The sequence below is a fragment of the Pyrenophora tritici-repentis genome, chromosome 4 (genome assembly GCF_003171515.1).
Source record: "Pyrenophora tritici-repentis strain M4 chromosome 4, whole genome shotgun sequence".
NCBI classification, from domain to species: domain Eukaryota; kingdom Fungi; phylum Ascomycota; class Dothideomycetes; order Pleosporales; family Pleosporaceae; genus Pyrenophora; species Pyrenophora tritici-repentis.
In genome coordinates, this window is record NC_089393.1 from 589,677 (window position 1) to 614,433 (window position 24,757).

Consider the following 24,757-nt stretch of genomic DNA (forward strand, 5'->3'; position numbering starts at 1 on the left):
GGACACACTTTGATTGACTGCATATACTGCAACACTATACCTATATCTCTTGATCTCAACGCATTCGATGGACCACGTATACGATATTCGGTCAAAAGCCCAAGTATGGCGCAAAAGCTGGACCATCGGAGTGCCGCGCCGTTGGGTCCAAGAACCATTGCGCCCCGATACACTAGTTTGTATCGACTCTGACATACTAGGGAGTTATTGCTGGTCCACTATGTCACCACAAGCAGCTTTCAACATTCAGTCCGCGACTAGACCAGATAAACCCGAAGATGATGGGACACGGATGCATGATTATGATAAAAGACAGATAGTCTGGGCTGTATCAATCGCAACAAGTGGGCAAATACTCTACGATACTCTCCCTGTCAGAAGACATCCCAGGGACACAGCTTCAATTTCGCATTCCGGTTTACACGTCGAAACAATACAGCTGCTAAACGAACCGAGCTCGCAAGTGGAATCTAGTACTTTGGAATGCACAACAGACCTGGAAACACGAGCGAAGGGATTACTCGGTATCACAGACGATAGAATTGCATATCTCAGCCACGATAATCAGATTTACACTTGGGATATGAATAGTATGGATCAGGTAAATAGGCATTGTTATCTTCCGAGAGATTTGGTCGACGCAGGCGCACAGGAGACGATGCTTTTGCACAAGAATGGGGTTTTGTTCTGCCCAAAGGGTCAACATGTAGCTACCATCCGGGACGCTATTTTGTAATACAATTTCTTTCTTATCTGAAGACAGGCTCTGACGCGAGGAATGCATGAACGTAACAATAGTTATGTGATCACTATTAGGTTGTGCACTGGCCGTCTATTGAAATCCGATCGATAAAATCTGGCTAAGGCTCGATAGTGAGATCAAAAATCTCAGTTCACTTGACCGAAAACATACTTTCGAACAGCCTAGAATTACTTTAGCGAAGAACTAGGGGTGCACTGGGCTCAGTCCTCACCGTGCGAAGAATGTCCGGATGTCTCTGCATGCGAGCATAGACCTCTCGATACTGCTCGATGGTTTCGTTCACGACCTGAGGCTTTGTAGTTTGCCCATTGTATATGGCTTTCATCTTCAGCTTCATCTACGCTTATCATTAGCAGCTCAGGATGGAAGATGATCAGGAGCATTATCTGACCTCCTTGCGTAAGAAGGGCTTCGTCAGATTGGTTCCGAAACCCATTTTCTCGTGGACTTCAACCAAAGCGACCCTAGTGTCGTGGGTATAACTTCCCGAATGCCTGTTATAGCGCCACCGCGACAAGGACCGCTATTCCTGCCGCCACGGCGATGGGCTTCCGTTCTACCTCCAAGACCATTTTCATCTCTCCCTTGCACTCGCAACCCCTCGGACTCTTCATTGTCATTACTATGCCGCGCCTGTCTTGGTTGAGCTCTAGCTTCGACATATTGTCGGTCTGTGATTGTGGCAATATGGTCGGCCATTGTGGCATCATTACCAATACCATTTGCGTCCATCAGTACAAGCAGGTCCGGCTCAGTCAAATATCCAGGTGGTGACGTCTTAACTTCACTGAGAATGACTTCGGTCGGCTCGAAGACCTCGCCTTCGGTGAACTGAGAAAGTTCTTGGTTGCTCCACCGATTGTAAATGTAGACCCCGAGATAGTTACGCTCTAAAATTACAGGGCCAGACGTATTGAATGTTTCCGGTCCGCAGAGAATACTAACATCGGTCTTTGATCCCTGAGCATCTTTGCTACAGCAGGCTAGAAAACGCCGAATGACAAACTCATGGACGCGCTGCTCTTCATATAAGAGCGTAGCTGTCGGATCACAGATATCAACGATATCTCAGCCACGCGATCGGCCGCACTGATCTCGGTCACGCGAGCAGGCGCACTGGCATCAGTCACGCGGACAGGCGCACTGATCGCGGCGTCCGAGCAGCGCTCAGACCAGACCTCCTATATTGTAACGGTAGGATTGAGGAAGAGTGGGATTGCATTGTTGGTGTAGCTACGAAGGTGGACAGCTATATATATGAATGTGGCATGTACGAAGTGTGGTAGCGAGAGCAGTACCCAACTTGTACCAGAATATGTCTTGGCATGGCCCAAACCGTTACATATATCTAGCTCTTCCATAGTTCTCCTTCGCAAGACAATCAATCAGAACCATCACCGAACAGAATGCATTCCTAGTTATCGTTATTTCCTTTCAGCACTAGTGCTACAGCCCTACCAACAGTAGCTGGATTAACGAAATTGACTGGGTGGAAAGGCGGGTGGGCCTTATTATTATGGCTTCCGTTGCGGGGCCATGAAAAGCCTCCTTGTGCCAGAGATGTTGCATAATCAGCCTAGGGGCCGCCTTGGGACTGCTTCTGAACAAAGCCGCGATGATGTGGCGATGGAGGTGTCCGAAGAAGACGAGGGGGAGAAGACCCATACGAATCAATTACATTTATTCTCATACACTACAAAGCCTTCCCTCCCCATCAATTCTGAACTCATCCGATCCAACAGCAAACAGACCATACAAGACCGACGCTGAATCATACTTATGTTTGATTTCTAGCAACCGCTCATAGTTCTCACCATAAAAAACCTCTTTCCAATCACCCTTATACGTCGGATCAATTTCATTCAAGTTTCCTCCACCAGGCGTCGCAGCTTCAAGTCGGGGAAATATGTCTTCGATTAGTTTCCTTCTCAGCGCCCGAGCCTGTGCAGGATCTGTGAAGGGGTATGGCGTATGGGTTTGCGGGTTACAGTATGCGATGGCGTTACGCCAGGCGGGAAGAACCGAGTTTGGCGGATGTGGGGGGCGACTGGAGCCTGGACGATCATCAACGTTTAGGATCGAGCAGCCAATCCACCATGTTCCGTCTGACGTGATGTTGCGATACAAGTCTATAAGATCGTGGTTTGCTTGGGGATCCTGGACAACGGTGCGAGGAACCAGACGGCTTCCGATTATCGGGAATGTTGGACAGAGGGTTCCATATGGGAGCGGCCCGTAGAAGCTAATGAAGCTGTTAAGATAGGATGGATATACGGTTTTTGTGAGGTTGTAGAGAAGACCTAGCTTGTCCAGCTCTGGGAGGAAACCTGCGAGAAGGTTGTCGACGGAAGAGGTGGTGTTTTGGTCGGGCATGACAATGTTGAGGATGGCGAGCGAGTCATTTGTGACGAAGAGTTGGATGTTGTCGTGGGTGTCATTCACAAAAGAGGGTGCTTGATGAAAGAATAGCTCGATTGCCTTGAACAGTGCGGTCGAGTTCTTGCTTGTCACTGTCATCGCGCCGCCGGCCACGGGACCTTCTGGGAAGACCCTGAAAGTCACGCTGAGCACAACGGCGTATGTACCACCTCCGCCCCCAGCAAGCGCCCAATACAGGTCTGCGTGATGGTCAGGAGTGGCGATCAGATGTCGACCGTCCAATGTCACCACCTCCCACTCTAGAACCTGATCTGCAGCGAGACCATAGGCAGTGACAAGTTGCGATTGGCCGCCAGCCTGAACATAGCCACCCGCAACTCCGGTGAGCCCACATTCTGCTGTGACAAGACGATGGCCTGTTACTTGCACAGCCTGGTATGCTTCTCCTGCAGTGATACCACTACCAAGTCTCATTGCTGGGCCAGTATGATACGTGCTGCTATAATTGTGGATCATCTTGGTGGACTTGAGATTGTTCGTCCACAGTGCCAGAGCGCCGTAGCCGGTTGACTGACCCAAGTAGCTAGTCCGAGTAAGCAATCGATATGGAAAATGCAAAGCGACCTCAGCAGCTTACTCAATACCAGTGTTCCTGATCACTAATCGGATGTTCTTCCTTCGAGCAAATTCAACTCCAGCCCGGACATCATCTGGGCCTGTCACGTTGATGGAATACAGAACACGATTTCCGAGATCGCATGATGCGATGGAGCTAGTGAAGGGCGAGCACGTATCATTCTGCCAGTACGTGTTCAATATCTCTCCAGGAATGGGGACACTAATCGTAGAGTGAGTTTGGTTTTCGGAAGGGTGGACAAGGATAGACGAACAGTGTGTTAGGATCCTGAGCATCAAATCGAGTTTGCAAGGCTTGACAACGGTCCTGATTGTATGCAGCAAACGGCCCGGTATGGTGGCAGACATAGGCCACAGGAACAGTTGCAATGAGCCGACCACCAACAGTCTGATTTAGACGACTCCATTCGCCTTGACTGGGCCATTCTCTGTCTGTTGGTATGTACCTACAGGCTGGCTTTGGAGGATATTGCCGTCCAGCTGTGGCACCATTTGTGAAGTGCAAACACGCAAAGAGAACGCGTATTAGTGCAAAGCGAAATGCCATATTACAAATCTGAGTGGAAGTTGGGGACAATCCTCTCTATCTTGGCTGAAGGTGAATAGGATGACACCGTATAGAGAGGACTTCGCGATGAAGCTAAATTGGCGCCTTGCTGTCGCAGACTGTGGTTTTCCATGCATCACATTCCTCATTGGTTGATAGAGGATTCCGTATGCATGACATGGAAATAGGAATGGAGAGCATACCGAGCACTCCACTCGGCGATTATCTTGCCCAATTGGGCTAGCTCGAAGCTACTAGGCACAGGATTGAAAATCGCCGAACCTTTACAGCAACAGTATCATGTCAGCTTCCCGGAGAGTGCTGAAGGCGACCGACGCTAGATAATGCAGGTTCTGCGGGCTGATCGGACACCGATGCCGAAGAAGGGGCGGGTCGTGAATGCAACGATCACGTGACCATTCAATCTCCATCTTCGCAGCAAGTTTCATGCACATCATCTCTGAAGTGTATGATTTATGACCATATTATTTTAGTTTCGGAATTTGAGAGCATCTCTTGGGGACAATTTTACGGAATCATACATTAATCTTCCTAATCACGATGGGTTCAATCGGCGCAGAGGATGTCAACCCGAGAGTCATTGCGGAAGCAGAAAAGCTCCTGCTAAGTCTTAAAACCCACAATGGTGGCGCTAAGGATCAAGCAAAGGCTCTCCGGCATCTTGAGAAGTTGCGCTGTATGATCCATACCGGTTTCGATGCCCTGTTGTTCCACGCTCAGCCGGTACGTTGAAATTAGTTGTACAGGGAGTTCAAATGTAGCTGCATCTGGTACTAAGAGCCACCTAGTTTCAAATTCTGCCCGCAGTCAATGTCTTGATTGAGCATGGCGTGTTCGATGCTGTACCTCCAGAAGGCAAGATGTCGATTGAAGACATTGCTTCGAAAGTGAAGCTGGATGCCACAATTCTGAGTAAGAATAGCTTTTCTCCTCCATACAACTAGCCTATGCTGATATAGTACAACCGATTGAATAGACAGATTCATTCGCATCCTTCTCACTCAAGGTATCTTCGCCGAAACCTCTCCCAGAGTCATTGCACACACGCCAGCGTCATCCATCTTCCGCAGCGACCAAGCAGCAGACTTCTACCGACTAGGGTAAGATTCATCCCTTTAAACTTTCCACCAGCTTATCGCTAATACCCATTCTTTGCAATAATAGAATGACGCAATTTCCTCAATGGTGGAAAGTGTCCGACTATCTCAAAGTCCACTCCGCAAGCGACGCATACGATGCCACCAAAGTCCCCTACGTCTGGGCACAAGGCAAAGAAGGTAAAACATACTACGAGGCTATGGAAGAGGACCCCATCGTAGCGGACGCATGGCACAAGGGGATGGTCATGATCGAGTCGATGCAGCCTGTGACGGGGATGTTCCCATTCCGATCGATGCTCGAAGAAATCGATGTAGACAAAAAGCGGGCTTTTGTCGTAGATGTCGGCGGGGGAAGAGGCAATGCGCTTGTGGCGATCATGGCGGAGTGTGGTGCTAGTGTGGCGGGGAGGATGGTGTTGCAGGATGTGGCTGAGGTTCTGGAGGGCAAAAGTCCGGTGCGGATCGATGGAGTGCAGATCATGCCGCATAACTTCTACGATCCACAGCCGGTGAAGAGTGAGTTTTCCACGCAGCTTTCACGGTCCAAGTTTTCTGACTGACGGCATGATATAGATGCGCACGTCTACTACCTGCGTAACGTGCTGCATAATCACTACGATGTTCTAAGCGAAATTATTCTGCGACAAATCGTCGGTGCTATGGAACCAGATTCTCGGGTGCTGATTGGCGAAATGATTTTGCCATCGACCGTGACTGCAGGGTCAGACCCCATGCCTTACTTCATGGACCTCAACATGTTTATGGAGGGAGGGATCGAGAGGACAGAGGAGCAGTGGATTGAGCTACTTGATGCAGTTGGACTGGAAATTGTGAAGATCTGGCGGTTAACAGTCAACCCGGTTCAAGCGACGATTGAGGCGCGCTTGAAAGGTTGATAGTGGCATGCATCGCTTATGACGATTTATCACGAATGATAAGAGCATGACTGGTGAAGTTGAGTACTAGAGATTGAAATGAAACGTAGGAGTTCAATATTTTGAATTGATCTCTATGTATTGCCGTTCACTGTAGGCTATATGAAGCTTGGCTACATGCTCGTGTAGAACAAGTGGCGCCTCTCTTTGCCATGAACCCTCCCTTTCAGTATTCTGTGTCTGCTCAAGATCGATGGCACGTACTTGATGACGTTTTTCAGCTGGAAGCAGACGCAAAAGGCCAGCCGTTGAGGTCGAGATTGAGGAGTCGTCCGGACTCTATCTCTTTGGCGCGAGACTTGAGCTCTTCGATATCCCAGTTGCACCACAAGAACTTGCCCTTGAGGAAGCGAGCCTCTGGGGTTGAGAGCCAGAGGTTGAAGCTTGCTGGGAGAGTAACTACACCATGAATGATTAGTCTCGTCATGGCACGAAGGGGCATTGCAGAACTCACCATCATCGGTCTTGACGTTTTTGAAGCTGTCTGCACCACCAACAGTGAGGTTCATCTCAGTGAGAACAACACCGGGCTGAGTGTGGAAGACGCTAAGGTTGGGGTTGGCGAGAAGCACAGTGTCCCACAAACGGTAAACAGCCATCTTGGCAACACAGTAGGAGGCAAAGGCGTCGTTGAGACTCAAATGAGATCCCCATGAGTTGATCGCGACGACATGCGCATCAGACGCAGCATTGCGGATGAAGGCCTTGGCGACCCACAAGGAGCCTTCGACGTTGTCGGTGATGCCTTTGAGGAACTCGCGCGCGTCGACGTCGGTAAAGTTCTCCTTGGGTCCGATTGCAGCAGCGGCATGAATGAGTGTGTCAATCTTTCCGTCCTTGGCGAAATTGTCGAAAGCGGAATTGACTGAAGCCTCATCGGTGACGTCAGCGCTCTGAATGAAGACCTTTGTGCCAGGGCACTCCTTCTCAATGGCAGCTTTGTTCTCGAGCAGAGGGCCTTCGCGACGTCCTATGAGACCAATACGCGCAGCACCTGCACGGGCAAAGTAGCGAGCTGTCTCTCCTCCAATGCCAGTGTTGCCTCCACCAGTTACAAGAATCGATTTGCCTTTCTGAGAGAGAGCTGGAAGGCTAGGATCGCCGGCGGGCTGAGACTTGTCGTGCCAGCGCTTTACTGGAGAGGGAAATGGGGGAGCGTCGGACATGATTGAGTTTTGGCAGAGAGAGATTGTTAGAAGTGATTGGGTTAAGTGTAGGAGAGGTTGAATTGAATGCGAACTGCTGTGCAACCTTGGAGAAGCTGAACTGTCTGCCCACTAGTAGAAAAACGCATCGTGCCATTCTTATTCTGTTTGTAGATGTTTCAAGAAGGAAGGGATACACAATGACGCACGTCGGGATCTTCAGGTACCGCGTCTTGGCGTACAATTTGTTCCGGCCGACATGCGTGAACTCCGACCCCGCTACCATACATTGTCATACATGACAAATCACCTCCGGTGATTTTTTTGTTTGACTATGCCGAAGTCAGCAGCAATTGAAACGGTGCGACAGAAATATCGCATGGTCGCAACCTCACCAAGGCTCTGATGTCCTTGGGAGCTTCCAGGTTTGCTTTCGTCGAAAACGTTTGAAACTTTATATTTTGAACACCGAAAATCCCGACGATTTTCATCATGGCGACTATCAAAGACGAGCATTCGGTCGGAGAAGTACCTGAATCCAGCAGAAGCTCTCACCACTCTCTGTCAGCCGCTGGAGATGCAGTCGAGTCGAAGAATGACACAACTGTTATCTACCCAACAGGGTTTCGCATGTGGCTTCTTTCTGGGGCATCTATCTTTGGTGTCTTCTTAATATCATTGGATCAGGTTCGTTGCATCCTGAACCAACTCATGTATAAATGCTGATAGAACTTGTCAATAGACTATCCTGGGCACGGCGGTTCCTAAGATCACGACCGACTTCGGCGGCCTGAACGATGTCTCCTGGTACAGCGCAGCCTACTTCATGACGTTTGGTGGTTTGGAGGCATCATGGGGCAAGGCGTTCAAATACTTCGACATCAAGTGGACGTTCGTCTTGACCTTGTTCATATTTGAGATTGGTAGCCTGATCTGCGCGCTTGCGCCCAACTCGAAAACGTTGATAGTTGGTCGCGCAATAGCTGGAGTGGGAGCGGCGGGCATATCAGTTGGAGGTACAAGTATCGTCGCGTTCAGTACTCCCCCGAAACAGCGACCCATTGTCATGGGTATCATAGGTCTAACCTATGGGCTGTCCTCTGTTCTTGGGCCTATCATCGGTGGTGTCTTCACCGATCATGTCTCGTAAGTACTTCTGAGATACACATGCTGCATCTACAAGCCAGTTCACTAACAGGTCAGGTGGCGTTGGTGTTTCTACATCAATCTCCCTATCGGTGGGATTGCGATTGCAATCGTTGTCTTCTTCTTCGCGCTACCTGCTGCAGCTCGCCCAGCTCCCATACCATTAAGCCGGAAGCTTCTTCATTTGGATCCTATCGGAATTAGTCTTACCATGGCAGCTATCATCTGCTTCATTCTCGGTCTTCAGTATGCTGGAACCCGGTACGCGTGGGACAGCAGTCAAGTGATCGGCTTACTCTTCGGATTTGTCGTCTTAGTCGCCGCGCTGGTCGGGTGGTCTATCTACCAAGACGAGTATGCGATGCTGATTCCTCGACTATTCAAGAAACGCGCACTTTGGTCCATATGCCCCTACCAATTCTTCTTCCTCGGCGACTTAATTCTTCTCCTCTACTATCTCCCCATATACTTCCAATCAGTCAAGGGGGCCTCGGCGATCCAATCTGGAATCGACAATCTGCCAATCGTCGCTGCAGTTGCAGTGTTCTGCGTGCTGGGAGGTATTTTCGTCTCCAAGACGGGACATCCCACACCAGCCATGTTCGTCGGGGCCTTACTTGGCACTGTAGGTTGCGGTCTGCTATACACGTTAGAGGTCGATACACCTGCCACCAAATGGATTGGCTACCAGATCCTAGTCGGTTCAGCAATCGCCTTTTCGGTGCAGAACGGTCTCAACATCGCACAATCCAGCGTGGATCCGGAGGACCTTCCGGCAGTCACTGCTAATCTCTACTGTAAGGACTCTATGTAGCAACACTCAATATTCCGAGACTAATTATTGTTCAGTTTTCCAGACCGTTGGCGGTGCTTTCACTGTCTCGTCAGCACAGGCCGCCTTCATCAATCAAGCGCTCGACAACCTCCGGACAACGGCTCCTGAGATTGATTCGTCGAAACTCCTCACCACCGGAGCTTCGGAACTGCGCAAAGTTTTCACACAGGCCGAGATACCTATTGTCATCGAAGCATATATGCACGGTCTGAAGGCTGCATTCGCCGTCTCTATCGCGTTTTGTGGCCTTGCATTCGTTGCAACATGGTTCGTGCCATGGGAGCAACTAGCCACACACAGGCCCGCAGAACCTACAGACACTGAACAGCAAGGGACAACAACGAAATAGACATGAGCGATGAGGGCAGTAAAGTTTAGACTTTGTCCAAGCTACGTCAAAGGCATGTTGCCGAGACTGAATAATTATATATTGTATAATACACAAGAGACTCTGATGCGAGTTTACTATGCAGAAAGCTTGAAATGTCATGAACAGTAGCGACCACAGCAATGAGCAATCCAACCTGTTGCAACCTGTATGTCAAAAGCGTGCATTCTCTTCTCGAAAAGTGATGGGGCGGTTATGGAGGATACCTACGTGGTGCGTCATTCTCTACGCCAAAACGTGGCAAGACGCTGAGCGACTGCACCGAGATCGGTAGATCTTGTGGCCTTCCTGATGGGGCAAATTTCCTCGACAAGCCAAGTACCTAACACAAAACCAGCAGAAATCGCCGACAGTCGGTGATATTAAATGGGGTAAAGATCTAGCGAAGGCCCACGACATTCGTTCCGACCCAATCAAGCTTCAGCACATGTAAAGAGAGCAGCTGAAATACATGCGAACCTAAGCGCTTGTGCAATTGACGAGAGAAGCTTAGAGCTAGCATCCACCAACGTTGCAAACGCCGTCTCATCAAACACTGCCTGTCCCCGCAGCCACGAAACACACCCCGATTACCATCCTCAGCATGAAGTACCTCTCAAATCCCCTCTTCTTCTTAGCCACCGCAGCTTTTAGCCTCGCCCAAGCCCCTCCAAGCCCAGAGTTCAACTGGATACTCTCCGCAAACGTAACTCCGGGTACCCCAATCATCATAGGCCCCGTCCCCGGACTCGGCATACGCACCGCGCTTCCCATCGCCGGTGGCATCTTCTGGGGCCCCTTCTTCAACGGAACTCTCGCACCCGTTGGCGTAGACGCCGGTATAGTGACTTCCGACGGCAAGTTTTACCCCGGCGGCACTGCGATTTTGCAGACAAATGATGGGGCGAATATCATTTTTCGCGATAATGGATATCAAACTGGAGATACGATCTATGGGGCTGTGACTTTTGAGACGGGGGCAGTGGGGTTGGAGTGGTTGAATAAGCTTGTGCTTGTTAGTTCGGCGAGCTTTGCGGATGGGGCAGGGTCGGGGGTTACGTTGAATATTTTTGCTGTGAGCGGTTTTTCGTTCCTTGGAGTCTGCGGAGGGGAGTGTGTGCTGATCTTTAGCAGGCTGGACCGATTCCTGAGGGGGCGAAGAAAAGTCGTTGAATGTGGGGATGGGGTGGATACGGTAGACAAATGGATGAAAGACCGAGGGAGAGTTGGACAACCTGTGACATTTGAGGAAAGCTATCTAGATCTGTATAATGCAAGAATCATCAAGTCTCCATGATATAAGCCCCCATATGCATGATATGAATATCCCTATCATTGCCCTGAGTCCCACGTACCACAAATGCCTACTCCATCCTAACGAAACTCACTGGTCGGCCTCAAACCTAACCCACTCTTCTCATAAGCCATATCAACCATCCTCATCTGCTTGGTCGAATCCTCTCCCGTGACCCAATACGGTACTCCCCTCCCTTTTACACGATCCACAAACGCCTCAAGCTGATACCGATATGACATCCACCAATCCTCGCCCTGTCGCTCAGCCTGATCCCCACCCGCTTCCCTATGAGTATAAGCCTTGTGCAACTTCTCTTCCTTCCACCTCTTCACCACCTCCCCCGTCTCCTTCACCCTCATTCGATACTCATCCCTCACATCAATGCGATGCCAAAGTACAGCGTGCATACACCCATGTAGCGTAACAACCCTAGTCATAACCTTCTCCAGCCCATCCTCCAAACCCTTCTCCAGCACAACAACCTCCCTATGCGTAACCCGACATTCCGATGGCTTCCACCACAACGGACCCTGCAGTGTCGTCTTCGCCTCACCAATACCGTTTGGAAATCGGAACTGCGCCTCGAAAGTATGGTCACATCGATCGTGTTCCCCATCAGCGAAAATCTTTGTCTCACAAGATAAACACTCCACTGGCTCCTCACCAAAAGCCATACGCATGAGGGCGAAGTTGTAGGTGCCAAGCGCCATTATGCTACCCCCGCCTAGCTGGTAGTTGTACTCGAGATCCGTCTTTTTCGTGAACCACCACGGTACCATGTTATCTGTGTATACGTGCACGACGTCGGGAGAAGAAACGAAAGACAGGAACTTTTGCACGGCGGGGTGGAAGCGGTTGTGGAAAGCTTCGAGGATGATGGGGGCGTTGGGAAGGGAGAGCTCGGGCAGGTTGAAGAGTATTTCTGCTTCGGCGGAGGTGGAGGTTGACGGCTTTTCGACAAGGACATGTTTGCCGGCTCGGATCGCTTTGACGGACCATTCGTAGTGCAGGCCATTGGGGAGGGGGATGAACACTGCATCGATGTTTGGGTCGGAGAAAAGGTCTGTTCGCTGTTAAATCTTTCTGGGTGAGTGGGTAGGCGATCGGGTGGTCAGGTACCTTCGTAGGTTTCCTTCACTTCGGGGATGCCATGTTTTTTGGCGAACTCCTCGGCACGACTGCGATCTCTGGCTGCGATAGCTTGGATGATGACCTCTGAGTGTGAAGTGGCTGGAGTGATCAGTGCCATTGGTCTGATCATTTATTAGTTGCGTATCTTTGGTATCAAGGTGGTTACATACGCGATCTTGGAGGCTCCCAGGATGCCAAATCTGATTGCTCCATCCTTCTTTTCCGCCTTTGGTGGGCTGAAAGAGGTGAAGACGCGATTCAGTAATGTGAACATTTTGCGGTGCATCTGTCGAAAACAGATTGTTTGCGACAGGTTAAAGGCTTGTTGAGGGAACAATATCACGCGATGATTTCTTCAAGCGTTCACGGACGTCTAACGTCGGAGTTCGTAGACCAATCAGTCAGCTAATAGGAGTTGACTTGAGTGTTGATCTGTTCCTCTTTCGGAACAAAAGTCGCCGAAGTTTGTCACACCCAACCTTCGGCCGTCAAGAATGTAATGCAAGATATCGCATTGCTCTTATCTATCATCTCCAAATGAAGGGACGCTCTTGAGAGCCACATCTTCTACACAACAGTCTATACACATCTTCTTCACACCTTCCTGCACAAAGGTCCATCTTTACGCTCAACCCACTCCTCGGCCCCCACACAAGTCCCACAGTAAAACAGGTTCTCCGGGTCATACTTCTTCTTGGTCCTCAAATGGCGTTGGTAGTTTGCTCCGTAGAAATTCTCGATATAGTTCGGGTCCAATCGGTCAGCCTCATTCATGTATGCCCCTGTGCCCGGTGCAAAAGCTTCCATAGCCGAAGTTTTGGAAAGAATGTCCTTCTCAACGGCCGCACGTTCTATGTCGGTAATATTGTGCGGAAGGACGCGGATAGTGACGACGCCAAAGGAGGCTTTGCGCCAAGCTGGATGGTAGCCTGCGAAGGGGTCATTGCCGTCTGACGCGACCTTTTCGCCGCCAGCAAAAAGAATACAGTTGCTGTTGTCCTGTCCTGGAGCATCGCTGATGGTTCCTACTACTCTGCGGAGAGAAGCAAAGTCGGTTGTCTGGTCGCGGTTGATTGCGCGGGACGTCATGATAGTGGTCTTGCCTTGGGGCCCTTCAAACGCCATTTCCTTCTCGTAGAATGACCAGTAATCATTGTATGTGACATAGTCAGAATGAATCTGAACGCTTGAGCTGCCATTTTGCTGGAGTTCTTTTACAAGGGGATCTAAGACGGATCTAGCGTAGGATTCGTCTTTGCCGATGGTCCAGACTTGGTGCCTGTACCCCGATGTGGAGTTGTTGACAGCGATCTTGTCGTAGTGATTGAACCAGAACCCGTATCCACCAACTCCAGCGTCCGTGAGGTCTGAAGTTCTCTGTAATAATTTTGTGACAGCATCGAGCAGGTCTGAGGTATCGTTGGCGTTATTGCCCGGCACCATAGTCAGATGGTGCACAGCGATGACCGGAACATTCGCATGAGCCTTGACAGTCATGGAAAGGACAACTCCAAAACCAGGCCCACCTCCTCTAAGCGAGCGATATAAATCAGTGTTTTGACACGAGTTGGCGGTCACGACCTGTCCGTTGGCGAGCATAACCTCGGCTTCGAGAACCTGATCAACACCCCAACCGACATAAGTCGTTGCTGGACCATGGCCACCTCCTTGAGACCACCCACCAATAGCCCCGACCGAAGGAGTACCACCTGTAGCGACGAAGACGTTGTTGGCTTTGGCAACTGCGGACACATCGCGCCATTGGTAAACTCCATCGATGAACATAACGCTGCCTTTCCACGACGAGTTAGTGCAGGCCTTGGTGGGCTCGTACACCTTCTGGAAGATGATTTTATTCCGATAATACTATTTATAGTTAGCTTGTGCCATTTCCGGTGTACGTTTGCATACGTACTCGCAGCCAAAGCTCAAGGGAGCCAAATCCGTCTGATCTGCCAAGCAAGTCGTGCCCTGTGGCGGTGGTGACAAGTCGAACATTGTTCTCACGAGCGAACTGAACTGTAGCACTGATATCCGATCGAGTGGTTGCATTTACAGCCATGGCAGGGTTGATGCCCAGGGAGCATTGTCGGACTGGCACTTCCCCTGCCGTGTAGTTGATTGGCGGGCAGGCGATATAGTACGGCAAAGATCTTCCAATCACATTGGTCGTCGTGAAGTCAAGGATTGGCCATTCTTCAACGACATTATCGCATTCTACCGAGTCATAACCAGATCCAGGATAGCAGGACTTTGCGATAGGCGTGGTTTTGATCAACCGACCACTAACTTGACGACTGAGAGCCTTCCAGGTATTTTCGGATGGCCAAGTAAGATCGCCGGGCACCTAAGAAAACATCTAATCAGACCTCAAAAACAGGTTTTGACACGGTTTGGTTTGAACTTACAGCCTTGCAGGTCTTGTTTGAAATGTGCCTCCTGTCAAATCTGCCATGTGCGGCAACGACAACCGACAAAAAAGATAGCAAGGAGAAGATTCCGTACATCTTAAGTGCGTATTGGTCTTTGTTTGAGCTGTTTTCGAGTAGTTTGGGACGAGGAAAGAAGCAGCCCCTTAAAAATAATTTGTTGCGTATCAAATGTGCTCTGGGATATATAAAACTCCGACGTTGACACACGAATACGACCCTATTTGAGCTCTTGGGGGAATCTTAGGAATCTATAACCCAGCAAACCGCGCGATAGGAGTGCTCAAGCCATGCGCAAGCCACACGGCTCAGGCGTGCTACGGCCAGCCTATTCGGTGATATTTCTGACTTGTTGCAAAACCTAGCGAGCCGTGTCCATCTAGCAGCGCAGTCTTCTTGCCTCGGTTCCCGTGGATGTGTCCAGTGATGTCCCCTAGTAACTTAGTCTCAGTGAGACATTTGGTGGCAATGGACACATGTGGCGCGTAAGCACTGGGCTGAGGAGTGCCTGCTTATGTTGGAAACACGTGAATACTTGATGACTACCTACAGCATCAAATGCGTCTTAATCATACGCCCTCTTTTTCTTCGGCTTATTACCTTGATTGAGCAAGTCCAGCGGGACGCATCATCGTGCGAAGGAAGCGAGGGCAGTGTCCATGGAGCGGTTCTACTCATCCATCTCTGACGCTAAGCCATCGAGGCCGCAAGCAATATCAGCCCACCCATGCTGTCCATGCCAGAGCACCATTCCGCCCACCAAGCGGCACTATTGCTATTCCTATTTTGAAGGTTCTGTAGATTCCTGTATTCATCGGACGGAGTATATGGTAACCACGCATCGCGGCAGGACAACCGGCGCTGATCCAGCTTGACGATCTCACCATCCACGGCTAGTGCGTATGATACTTGTTCGCGTGGCTCTTTTTGGCTTTCGAGCTTCCACTCTTCTGCATTTTTTGCCTCCCAGAGCTGCCGTTTTGCGGGCAAAGGCGCAATCACAAACTCGGCAGGCATATCACACATGGCTGCTGGACCGAAGAAGATGAGCTTGTTGAGAATTCGATATATGACTGCGAGTCTACGTGATGTTAGCAGGCAGAACGTCGAAACAGTAGGATAGATATCTAGTATACCTTCGCCGTGACTCTTTATAAACCCAGTCCTGCCAGTCACTCTCAGACTTGCTACTACATGATACGTGATGAGTCTGACAGTCAAAATCGTCGTGAGAAAGTTGCATTGCGATGAGCTAGAGTGAAGATTGTTAGACATGCGGTTCAGAAACGCGGCGGAGGAAACCTACAATGACAGCCCTCTCGAGAAGATAGTCAAAATTGTTATGCTCAGTCTCGCCTTCATCTAGACGGATCAAGACATAGATTGAGAGAGCTTGCATGGCGCCAAGCAGTTCCCATTTGTTCAGCGACTGGTTCTGGTCGCAGATGCGTTCGCACTCTTGCCGCACATTTCGCCAAAATAGCTTGCGGCTTCCTTGAACTCCACTTGCCATCATGTGCATCAATGTAATGCAATTCTCCAGTGGTTCTGTCGTTGTGCCTTCCTTCGTGAACGACACGTAGCTCGGGTGTATAAAGGGTGGGAGAGTACTTTGACGCAGCATCAATGGGTAAGACTTCAACGTGAAGAAAACCAGGCTTGCGGCTCTGTCCGCTCCGGGATGCATCTTCGGTCTTGGCATCATCGATCGGACATTCGAACTGGGGGCCAGTGTGATGGAGAAGTCCAGCAGGTGTGAATTGGGGCTTTGTTGCTGTTGCGGATAAGCAAGTTGAGCTCGTCCCTGGAACTCTGCATCTGTTGTTTCTGGAAGCAACGCAGGCGGAGAAACGGTGGTGGGGTCAGTTGATGCTGGTGAAGACGATGGTGTAGTCGAAAGAAATGTTTGTGGTGTGGAGTTCATGAAATCGCCAAGCGCAGTCATATCGTCGAAGTTCCATTGCATATCAGTGAAGAGCATGGGAGCATCGCTGGCCGATATCATCTCAACATCGGGAGCCTGCTCTGTCACTGCTGTCATAGCTGTGTTCGCCTGATTGTGTTTCAGATTATGCAGGTCTTTAGAAACGACCCGACGTGTTTCTACAGCATCGCGTCGCTTGGCCGCAGACTTGGAAGGATATTGGCACGTGATACCCTTTAGAGCGCAGCGTGAACATGCAGGCAGCGCGTTGTCACAGCCAGTCTTGGCCTGTGCGCAGGCTACACAAGATCGCCGTCTCGGGACTGATGCTCTTGTGTTGGACCGACAATAGTATCCATGACGTTTCAATGCCGACTCTACAGAAACGATTAATCTGATGTCGGCCTATGGAGAAATCCTCTTGGCGAAGGTACTGACGCTTAGTGAAAGGCTTGTTGCACTGGCCGCACCAGAGCACATGCACCTGATCCGCCATCGTGTCTCAATTTGCAAGCGAGAATGCGAGTCCGTTATTCCCCGACGAATATGATCTGGGACAAATCGAAAGTACCGGAAGCAAGGTTATCCCCCTCAAGTTTCGAATACCGTGAAATGGTTGGTGCAGTAGTGGGAAGAGACAAAGGGCGGAATGTTTGTAACTCCGTAGGTCACGTGGGAGGCCTTGACAACCCATCATATCTTGGATATGTTGTGAGCTGATTTCACAATCAAGGTTGCAAATGCTCACGAATCCTCGCAAGGGTAAGCGTCTTGATCACGAAAACTAAATTAGTATTCGCCCAACGCCGTTGTAAGCCTGAACAGCTCGGCAGAAGGCACTCAGGAGGGAGAAAGCTGGCTTGTGCACTGGCCACAATCCCAATCGCGCGTAGGCCTTGGGAATGATGTGATCTTCCTCCAGCTGCAACCACCCTTTTTCAGATAGGAGGAGCAGTTAAGTTTGACGCGGGGTCGAGAGCTTGACCGTGACAAGCACGCGGTCAAGTTAGCCTGACGTGCGTGGCGCGGTGCCGCGCGAGGGGCAACCGTGGTCGCCTCACCTGAATCCTTCGGGCGGAACAAATTGTAACCCCGGAAAACTGCTGAAGATCTCGCAGTTGCACACGCCATCTAACACTAACAATCACTTTAACCTGTGCCAGCCTACCAATCGTCGATACGAGTAATTACAATTCCATGCAGTCGTGCCTGCCCCTCCAACGCGTCGCGGGCCGTCCCTTTTCGACGCGACGTGAGGTTACACCAAACGTCTTTGTATGATAAACAAAAACTGAAAAAAAGAACTATTCTCCTCCCACGATGATCTGCCCGCCCGCCCGTCCGCCCGCCCGCATGCCGCAGACGCGAGTGTTCTGTCACGGGTAAGCTCCAGCTGAATAAACTGCTAAATGCTGACAATAAGTGGAGATTCTGTCAGCCGCTTGTAGCGAGAGGGCTACCACTCCACCAATGACCTGATGTCAGCATACACGAGTGGCTTGAGTAGCCTGCAGGTCGATGTGATGTTGCAATGCTGCGGTCGCCTTGACGCATATCGCAGTCATAACGAGTTCAGGTCCGCAACTTAAGAACTTAGCCGAATTGCTTCTGTCAGGTCTCAGCGACACCTTCAGCGCAATCAAAAGAGGGAGAACTAGTTTTGTCATCGACTTTACCGAGGCGATGGGACCAGGGCCAAGCATGAGCGTTTTGCCGCCTACTCGCCAATCATGTGATCGATGTCACAAGCAGAAATTACGTTGCAAACGACCAGACAATAGCGAGACGGATTCCTGCGAAAGGTGCCTCCGCAAAGGCGCCAAATGTATCTATAGCTCAAGTCTCCCCAAGGGCCGGCCCTCCACGTACCGTCCGGATAATGGGTCGCCCGAGCCGGGCTATACTAGCATCGAGTGGGCTCCGATGCCTTCTGTTGATCGAGTTGGGATGTCAGATCAACGTACGATGCCGTGTACCACAGTCTCAACGGGAATTATGGGCGAATGTGTGCCTGTGACGATTTCGGATAGCGGATCTCCTGATTTTTGGGCTCAGTTTATGCAGGCTGAAGAGGACGACACCACAATCGCTGGCATCATTTCAGACATTGATATGACTTTCGACCCTACTTCGCCTACCCAAAATATCTCTCCAGGGACTCAAGGGACGCATACCGGACAGTCTAGCCAACGATATAGTAATATCAAATTTTTCGACAACCTTGAGTCCAATTCACAACCAGAGGAACAACGGCAACAACAACGGCAGCAACTTCGAAGTTGTAACGCAAATCAAGCACCTCCCCCCGCCGAGACAGGGATGCAGAACAATGACAGTGACAGCAGCCCACAGGAGCAAGGCCATCTCGATCAGAGCATCTTACACTTGTCTCAGCTTAGTGCTCGCTTATCAAGCCTTCTTAGCTCGTCAAGAGAGTACCCTTTGATAAACGGTGACGAGTCTGCCTTTTGTTCCGATGACAACACAGCTCTCCAGCAGCTGCAGAGCAACATCAGTGCTCTCTTTGATTCAATAAACGTTTGGCTAGCCCGCGGCTCAGCTCATCTCCACACTGTGCCGGTAGACCAGAATGACACCTGTCCGTCCAGCCAGCCTCAACTCATGAGCCAGATCCTCTCCGCTTCTTTCGAGATGACACGAATCATCCAACGACTACGAATCATCACGACGCCTGAAACGACTCCACCTCCATCCACCCGAGATACGCCCCCGGAAACACTTTCGGAAAGCAGCCGACACACATACTCCACAGTCCGATATCTCGTCGTCGTCTGTGTGACACTACTCCTTAACACATATATCGGAATCGTTGTTTCACTCCAACACAGCGCCGAAGCACTCAAAGCATACCAATGGGCCTGTGCACAAACGCAACCTCGCCGCTCTACCAACTCGGTCTGCACATGGAATACAACAGACTGCATCAAACTTCAATTTGTTGGCATGGTCCAGATGTGTTCATCCTTCATGCGCCGACAGATTGAGGTGTCGGAGCTGCTTATGCCAAGCCATATCTCGTCTTCCGAGTTATCAGGGGGCAACTCTTGCTGGGACGCGGTTGGAAAGCTAAAGCTGGAGCTGGAGCAGCGGCTGAAACAGCTACAGAAATGCTTAGGCATGGTCGACTGACCTGAAGAGCTGATTGCGAGATATACGGTGAAAAGTGGAGCGTTCATAACCTTCGCTGGGTGACGTACCCCTATAGAATACCCCGAATGGTCCTAGGTGATCATGTGATATTGGTGAAGCCGGAAAGATAGAAAGTTAGAATGAGAGATAGATATAGCGTCATGATTTTGCCTCGATTTTGCCTCGCACTTGACCCTAGTGTGAGAGATCCTCGGTGTTCACAATCTGCCTAAAGCACACCCTCCCTCCTCCACAACCTCAATAGCGCATCCGATTTCGGAGTCCAGCTTCCCATATCTGCACCCGCATCCGCCTTCTCAGTCTCTCCCTCCCTCACAGGCTCCACCTCGAACCGATCGAACAAATGCACAACCAGAGACTTGACAATATGTCCTGCCACGAATTGCCCCATGCATTTGCGACTGCCGATGCCGAAAGAGTGCAGATTGTATCGAAGCTGCGCCATATCATTAGTCCATGATTATCGGTGTGATTAGTGTTCTCTTACATTAGAAGGCTTGATGTCCTTGAGCCGATCCGGATCATACGCCTCACTGTTCCTGCCCCAGAAGGGGTTTCTGACATTAATGGCGAGAACGTCTACAAGGATCTGCGTCTGTAAAGCATAAGTCAGCACTATGCAGCGTATGTGATACAGACGGCGATAACATACATTCGGCTTAACCAGCACGCCATGGAAGTTTTTCGTGCTTGCCGAAGATTCGCCGATTGTGAAGACTAGAGTGAGGAGTTAGTCACGTGATCTTATGCCCCACTCTGGGTATAGACGGATGAATAGATAAACTCACCACCAAAAGGCCGGATACGCATTGACTCAATAAAACTGCGATGCAAATGCGTGCTCGTCGATGCAATGTAGTCGTGTAGGTTCTCTCTATTCGCAGCGATTTCCTCGCGCAATCCGCGTTTAACGGCCTCGTGACTGGCGACAAGGGTGATGAACCATGTTGTAACGTGTGTGATGACATCGAGGTTGAGCATGAGGAGCTCATCAAGTGTTTGGAGTAGCTGTGTAATCTACTGTCAGTATCCGCTGGCCGCAGTGTTGATTGCAAGTGGGGTTGGCCTCACCTCAACAGAAGAAATGTTACCAGCCTCCAATTCGTCCCAGTATGTGATGATAGGCGGTCGGTCACCGCGTTGCTTCCGTGTAGATACCATGCGAGTGTTATAATTATGCCACTCGTGGAGAAACTCATCGAGGCGGCGGACGGCAGGTCGGTCGCGGAAGCGCGCAAGGGTTTCAAAACGGTAGATTCCTCCGCCGACCCAGTATTGGTTCAATGAGATGCGTTTCTCGGTTATGCGCCACAGCTCGTCTTCTTCGTCTTGGGTCATGGTGCCATAGATAGCCTTGGCAGTGAGGAAGTAGGGGAACTTGGTGAAGGCTTTTTGGACGGGGATGGTGTATGAGTCGCTATCCTGACTTGTACCTTCAATTGCCAGCTGGGGTAGATCTTCAACATACTTGCGCGCGGCGAACACTACGCCATCAATTCGTGTTACCGCTGCAGCGTGTGTGAAAGCTGGGTCAAAGATCTTGCGCAAACGTTTCCAGTCTGCACCGTACAAAAGGCCCATGGCTTGACCCAACAGTTTCTCCACGAACCATCCTAGATTCACGTTTGGAGTCTTGGGGTGGTCGTTGGCATCCGAACTAAAGTGCTTGAGGTCTTCAGGTGTGGTGATGACACTTACCGAATTAGTTCATAAAGCTACGGGGGTACACAGTAGATCGTCAACTTACATCTCTGGATGAGGGCCAGACCAGACGAGATATACCGGACCGTACTGATTTTGCCATTTCTCTGAGACTTCGCGGCCGTTCAGGAAGCGGTCGACGACGGAGCCGTTTGGGTACTGCCACTTTGGTCCTGATATTTGCTTGCCAGCACGTAACACACCGGAATTGATTCTTGGTAATAGCAAGGATACGAAAGTCTTGTGACGACGATGGTTTAGTAAAGTTGTTTGCAGTGGTACTTGGTAGACCACTCACTTCGAAAACCTGTTTACCTCGAAAGTGGAAAAGACAGTATAAACTCGCGAAGCTGAGCAGGTAGACTGCATTCATCAAGGCGAACATTTTGGGGTGATTGATGACGCACCAGCGCTCAAGTGCTTAGTCGATCTATCGTGCAAACTGGAAATCTAATGAAGAAAAGGATGGCTGTGCTCCATTTCATTGCGCGCAGTACCTGGGCCATACAGACTCGAACGACTATCTTCATTAACCTACAGTCATACTTTGATACCAATGGTATGTCGCGGTTGCATGTGATACTGGGCTCTTAGCGTGCTGCTTACTTCGGTGTTTTACTGCATGTCCCCCCGCTCGACTAATCTTCGGCGACTATTACTAGAGTAAGCGAGTTTTTCGGAACATACGATCCAACTTGTCCCCGTACACAGGGCCCTTGTCATTTCCTCCTTTTGGCATCTGTATGCGAGTCATGAATCCACGGTGACGGTCAGTGGCAACTGACTCGGCAGACTCGGCGCAGCGTTGTGTCGCAAAAACGTTGAGTTCCAACGTAGACAGTAACATTTTCGTATCGCAAGAGATTCCGTGAGAGTTCAGCTATCATGGAGCTTATTAAAATTTTGTTTCTTCTGGTCTCGTCACTGGTGTATGGTCTTGTTGAGCCAGAGACATGCAGATGCTTCCCAGGCGACGCGTGTTGGCCGTCAGACGAACAATGGTCAGATCTGAACAAGACGGTGAGTGGACGTCTCATCAAGACTGTTCCACTAGGATATTTATGCCATGGCCTTGAGTATGATGAGGCTGAATGCAAGGCTTTGGCGTCAGTTTGGAAGAAGCCAACGGTTCAGTGAGTGTACGCCGAAGCGTGTAGATTTGGGTCAGGCACTAAACGTTGCACAGCATCAATTCCTCCTCATCCATCCAGGCACCCATATTTGCCAACGCGAGCTGCGACCCTTTTACGCCCACGGAAAAGCCATGTCTTATGGGAAACTACGTGTACTACGCTGTCAAAGTGGCTGGGGCTAACGATGTCGCTGCCACAATCTTGTTCGCAGAAAAATACAACATAAGACTGGTGATTCGAAATACCGCACACGACTATGTGGGTCGATCGACTGGAGCTGGCGGACTGGCGATCTGGACGCATTTTCTCAAGGAAACCAAGATCGTTGATTGGGAGGACGATGAGTACACTGGAAAGGCTATAACTATCGGAGCCGGGGTCCAGGGCTCTGAGTTACAGGACGCAATCAATACTGCTGGTCTTGTAGGCGTAACCGGAGAATGTCCTACGGTTGGCATCGCTGGCGGCTACATTCAGAGCGGAGGTCACTCGCCTCTGGCGACCAGCTTTGGTCTTGGGGCTGACCAGACCCTGGCGTTCAATGTTGTTACCGCAAACGGCGAAATTGTAACAGCTAGTCCTGCCGCGAATGCAGATCTCTTCTGGGCACTGAGCGGATCAGGGGCTGGCAACTACGGGATCGTGGTATCTGTGACCCTCAAAGTTCACCCTGATGCGCAGACCAGTGGAGCTAGCTTTGCCGTAGAAGCGTCCAGCTTGGATCCTTCGCAGGTCCTGAATCTATGGCACAAGGCCTTGCCAGCGATTCTCGAAGGTGGCAACATGGCCACCTACTATGCCAAAAATACGACGTTCGTACTGCAGTCTCTGACTGGATTCAACCGGACCATCCAGGACCTAGAAATAGCGCTTTCGCCGTTCATCGCGTCTTTGGCCGGCGAAAACATTAGTCTGAAGCCGAACTACACCACCTTTGGCTCCTATCACGACCATTACCTTTACTATTTCGGGCCCTTGCCCGAGGGCCTCTTCGGCACTGCTGGAAGTGACTTGATCGGCGGTCGTTTCCTCCTAAGAGACGCCCTGCAGGGCGTTGGGACTGCTATCAATGCCTCGGTACTCTCAAAAGGAGGCATGTTCATCGGTCAATCAATGAATGTGTCGCGTTTCGCAAGTGCCACACGAGCGGTCCATCCGCAATGGCGTCACGCTGTGGTCATGTCATCGTATTCGCTCCCGTACAGTTTCGATGTACCGTTTGCAAATATGCAGGTCCAGCAAGACCGCATCACGCAGGATATCATGCCAGCGATTGAGGCGGTCACTCCAGATGCAGGAGCGTACATCAATGAGGCCGATTATCAACAACCGAACTGGCAGAACATCTTTTATGGAAGTAATTACGCAAGGTTAGAGCAAGTCAAGATGAGGTATGACCCAAAGGGTCTCTTCTGGAACTCGATAGCAGTGGGGAGTGAAGAATGGAAGGTTGCTGCTGATGGAAGACTCTGTAAAGCTTAGTGGATTAGACACTATAAGTGGGAAGATAGAGCATGGACCAGTTCTGGCGTTATTATGTCTCGAGATAATCGAGCATGTTCTCCGTGATTTTTCCACGGGGCAGATGGGTCTTCTAATCACGAATGTGTTGGGATCGCTGGAGGTGCTCAACCTTGTTTGGATACGTGAACGAACATGTGATTATTTTTGGCGTGCATATACCTAGAGGAGCAATTAATCGCCATCTCCGACTTCGGGACGGTCAAGGGGCCCACCCTTCGGTGTTGCTCACTTGGAGACCGGAGTCATGGTATGATGACTGTGGCTGATCAGCTAATTCGGTGGATACCCGGTGAAATGCAAGTGTGAAACCACACCGAACCTCATAACGCTAAGCTGACTATCGGCGACATACTCAGCATGTGGATTGGAAGAGATTGGCCTCAGATTATCCTGGAACAAGACGCCTACTACTGCCAGGGTGAGTGAAAAGGGAAGGCTGTTATAGCCAAATGGCAAATGCCAAGTCCAACCTAATGTATAGGTTATAGCCACCTGTAAAAGAAAGTAAACGTTTTGCACAACGGTTTCGAAGATATAATTTACGCGAACAACCTTAGTATCTCTTTCCAATTC

The 24,757-nt window shown here is 50.3% G+C and overlaps 13 protein-coding genes across 13 annotated transcripts; 5 read left to right on the top strand and 8 right to left on the bottom strand.

Moving 5' to 3' along the window:
* Positions 1 to 935: 935 nt before the first annotated feature.
* On the bottom strand, positions 936 to 1,199 carry PtrM4_089970 (uncharacterized protein; the record flags this gene model as incomplete). Its single annotated transcript, XM_066106905.1, has 2 exons — positions 936 to 1,100; positions 1,155 to 1,199. The coding sequence occupies 2 exons, from the start codon at positions 1,197 to 1,199 to the stop codon at positions 936 to 938; spliced, it is 210 nt and encodes a 69-aa protein (XP_065962573.1).
* Positions 1,200 to 1,260: 61 nt separating this feature from the next.
* PtrM4_089980 (uncharacterized protein) lies at positions 1,261 to 1,425 on the bottom strand (the record flags this gene model as incomplete). The annotated part of the gene is made up of 1 exon (XM_066106906.1): positions 1,261 to 1,425. One exon carries the CDS (start codon positions 1,423 to 1,425, stop codon positions 1,261 to 1,263), a length of 165 nt encoding a protein of 54 aa, XP_065962574.1.
* Positions 1,426 to 2,449: 1,024 nt separating this feature from the next.
* On the bottom strand, positions 2,450 to 4,054 carry PtrM4_089990 (GlcD, FAD/FMN-containing dehydrogenase; the record flags this gene model as incomplete). Its single annotated transcript, XM_001934552.2, has 2 exons — positions 2,450 to 3,725; positions 3,780 to 4,054. The coding sequence occupies 2 exons, from the start codon at positions 4,052 to 4,054 to the stop codon at positions 2,450 to 2,452; spliced, it is 1,551 nt and encodes a 516-aa protein (XP_001934587.2).
* An 832-nt stretch (positions 4,055 to 4,886) lies between these two features.
* On the top strand, positions 4,887 to 6,342 carry PtrM4_090000 (O-methyltransferase; the record flags this gene model as incomplete). The annotated part of the gene is made up of 5 exons (XM_001934551.2): positions 4,887 to 5,069; positions 5,135 to 5,258; positions 5,323 to 5,446; positions 5,511 to 5,962; positions 6,020 to 6,342. 5 exons carry the CDS (start codon positions 4,887 to 4,889, stop codon positions 6,340 to 6,342), a joined length of 1,206 nt encoding a protein of 401 aa, XP_001934586.1.
* Positions 6,343 to 6,598: 256 nt separating this feature from the next.
* On the bottom strand, positions 6,599 to 7,547 carry PtrM4_090010 (FabG, Dehydrogenase with different specificities (related to short-chain alcohol dehydrogenase); the record flags this gene model as incomplete). Its single annotated transcript, XM_001934550.2, has 2 exons — positions 6,599 to 6,780; positions 6,836 to 7,547. 2 exons carry the CDS (start codon positions 7,545 to 7,547, stop codon positions 6,599 to 6,601), a joined length of 894 nt encoding a protein of 297 aa, XP_001934585.1.
* A 471-nt stretch (positions 7,548 to 8,018) lies between these two features.
* On the top strand, positions 8,019 to 9,856 carry PtrM4_090020 (AraJ, Arabinose efflux permease; the record flags this gene model as incomplete). The annotated part of the gene is made up of 4 exons (XM_001934549.2): positions 8,019 to 8,213; positions 8,269 to 8,672; positions 8,730 to 9,469; positions 9,522 to 9,856. The coding sequence occupies 4 exons, from the start codon at positions 8,019 to 8,021 to the stop codon at positions 9,854 to 9,856; spliced, it is 1,674 nt and encodes a 557-aa protein (XP_001934584.1).
* Positions 9,857 to 10,478: 622 nt separating this feature from the next.
* Positions 10,479 to 11,047, top strand: PtrM4_090030 (DUF3237 multi-domain protein; the record flags this gene model as incomplete). Its single annotated transcript, XM_066106907.1, has 2 exons — positions 10,479 to 10,889; positions 11,009 to 11,047. The coding sequence occupies 2 exons, from the start codon at positions 10,479 to 10,481 to the stop codon at positions 11,045 to 11,047; spliced, it is 450 nt and encodes a 149-aa protein (XP_065962575.1).
* A 201-nt stretch (positions 11,048 to 11,248) lies between these two features.
* Positions 11,249 to 12,576, bottom strand: PtrM4_090040 (oxidoreductase domain containing protein; the record flags this gene model as incomplete). The annotated part of the gene is made up of 3 exons (XM_001934547.2): positions 11,249 to 12,234; positions 12,291 to 12,424; positions 12,473 to 12,576. The coding sequence occupies 3 exons, from the start codon at positions 12,574 to 12,576 to the stop codon at positions 11,249 to 11,251; spliced, it is 1,224 nt and encodes a 407-aa protein (XP_001934582.1).
* Positions 12,577 to 12,896: 320 nt separating this feature from the next.
* PtrM4_090050 (GlcD, FAD/FMN-containing dehydrogenase) lies at positions 12,897 to 14,809 on the bottom strand (the record flags this gene model as incomplete). Its single annotated transcript, XM_066106908.1, has 3 exons — positions 12,897 to 14,168; positions 14,218 to 14,649; positions 14,711 to 14,809. The coding sequence occupies 3 exons, from the start codon at positions 14,807 to 14,809 to the stop codon at positions 12,897 to 12,899; spliced, it is 1,803 nt and encodes a 600-aa protein (XP_065962576.1).
* A 612-nt stretch (positions 14,810 to 15,421) lies between these two features.
* PtrM4_090060 (uncharacterized protein) lies at positions 15,422 to 16,772 on the bottom strand (the record flags this gene model as incomplete). Its single annotated transcript, XM_066106909.1, has 3 exons — positions 15,422 to 15,812; positions 15,868 to 15,983; positions 16,038 to 16,772. 3 exons carry the CDS (start codon positions 16,770 to 16,772, stop codon positions 15,422 to 15,424), a joined length of 1,242 nt encoding a protein of 413 aa, XP_065962577.1.
* Positions 16,773 to 18,650: 1,878 nt separating this feature from the next.
* PtrM4_090070 (uncharacterized protein) lies at positions 18,651 to 19,805 on the top strand (the record flags this gene model as incomplete). Its single annotated transcript, XM_001934545.2, has 1 exon — positions 18,651 to 19,805. One exon carries the CDS (start codon positions 18,651 to 18,653, stop codon positions 19,803 to 19,805), a length of 1,155 nt encoding a protein of 384 aa, XP_001934580.1.
* A 229-nt stretch (positions 19,806 to 20,034) lies between these two features.
* Positions 20,035 to 22,374, bottom strand: PtrM4_090080 (CypX, Cytochrome P450; the record flags this gene model as incomplete). The annotated part of the gene is made up of 7 exons (XM_066106910.1): positions 20,035 to 20,262; positions 20,314 to 20,421; positions 20,479 to 20,543; positions 20,615 to 20,843; positions 20,898 to 21,519; positions 21,574 to 21,700; positions 22,215 to 22,374. The coding sequence occupies 7 exons, from the start codon at positions 22,372 to 22,374 to the stop codon at positions 20,035 to 20,037; spliced, it is 1,539 nt and encodes a 512-aa protein (XP_065962578.1).
* A 38-nt stretch (positions 22,375 to 22,412) lies between these two features.
* Positions 22,413 to 24,142, top strand: PtrM4_090090 (GlcD, FAD/FMN-containing dehydrogenase; the record flags this gene model as incomplete). Its single annotated transcript, XM_001934543.2, has 2 exons — positions 22,413 to 22,660; positions 22,714 to 24,142. 2 exons carry the CDS (start codon positions 22,413 to 22,415, stop codon positions 24,140 to 24,142), a joined length of 1,677 nt encoding a protein of 558 aa, XP_001934578.1.
* Between the last annotated feature and the right edge of the window lie 615 nt (positions 24,143 to 24,757).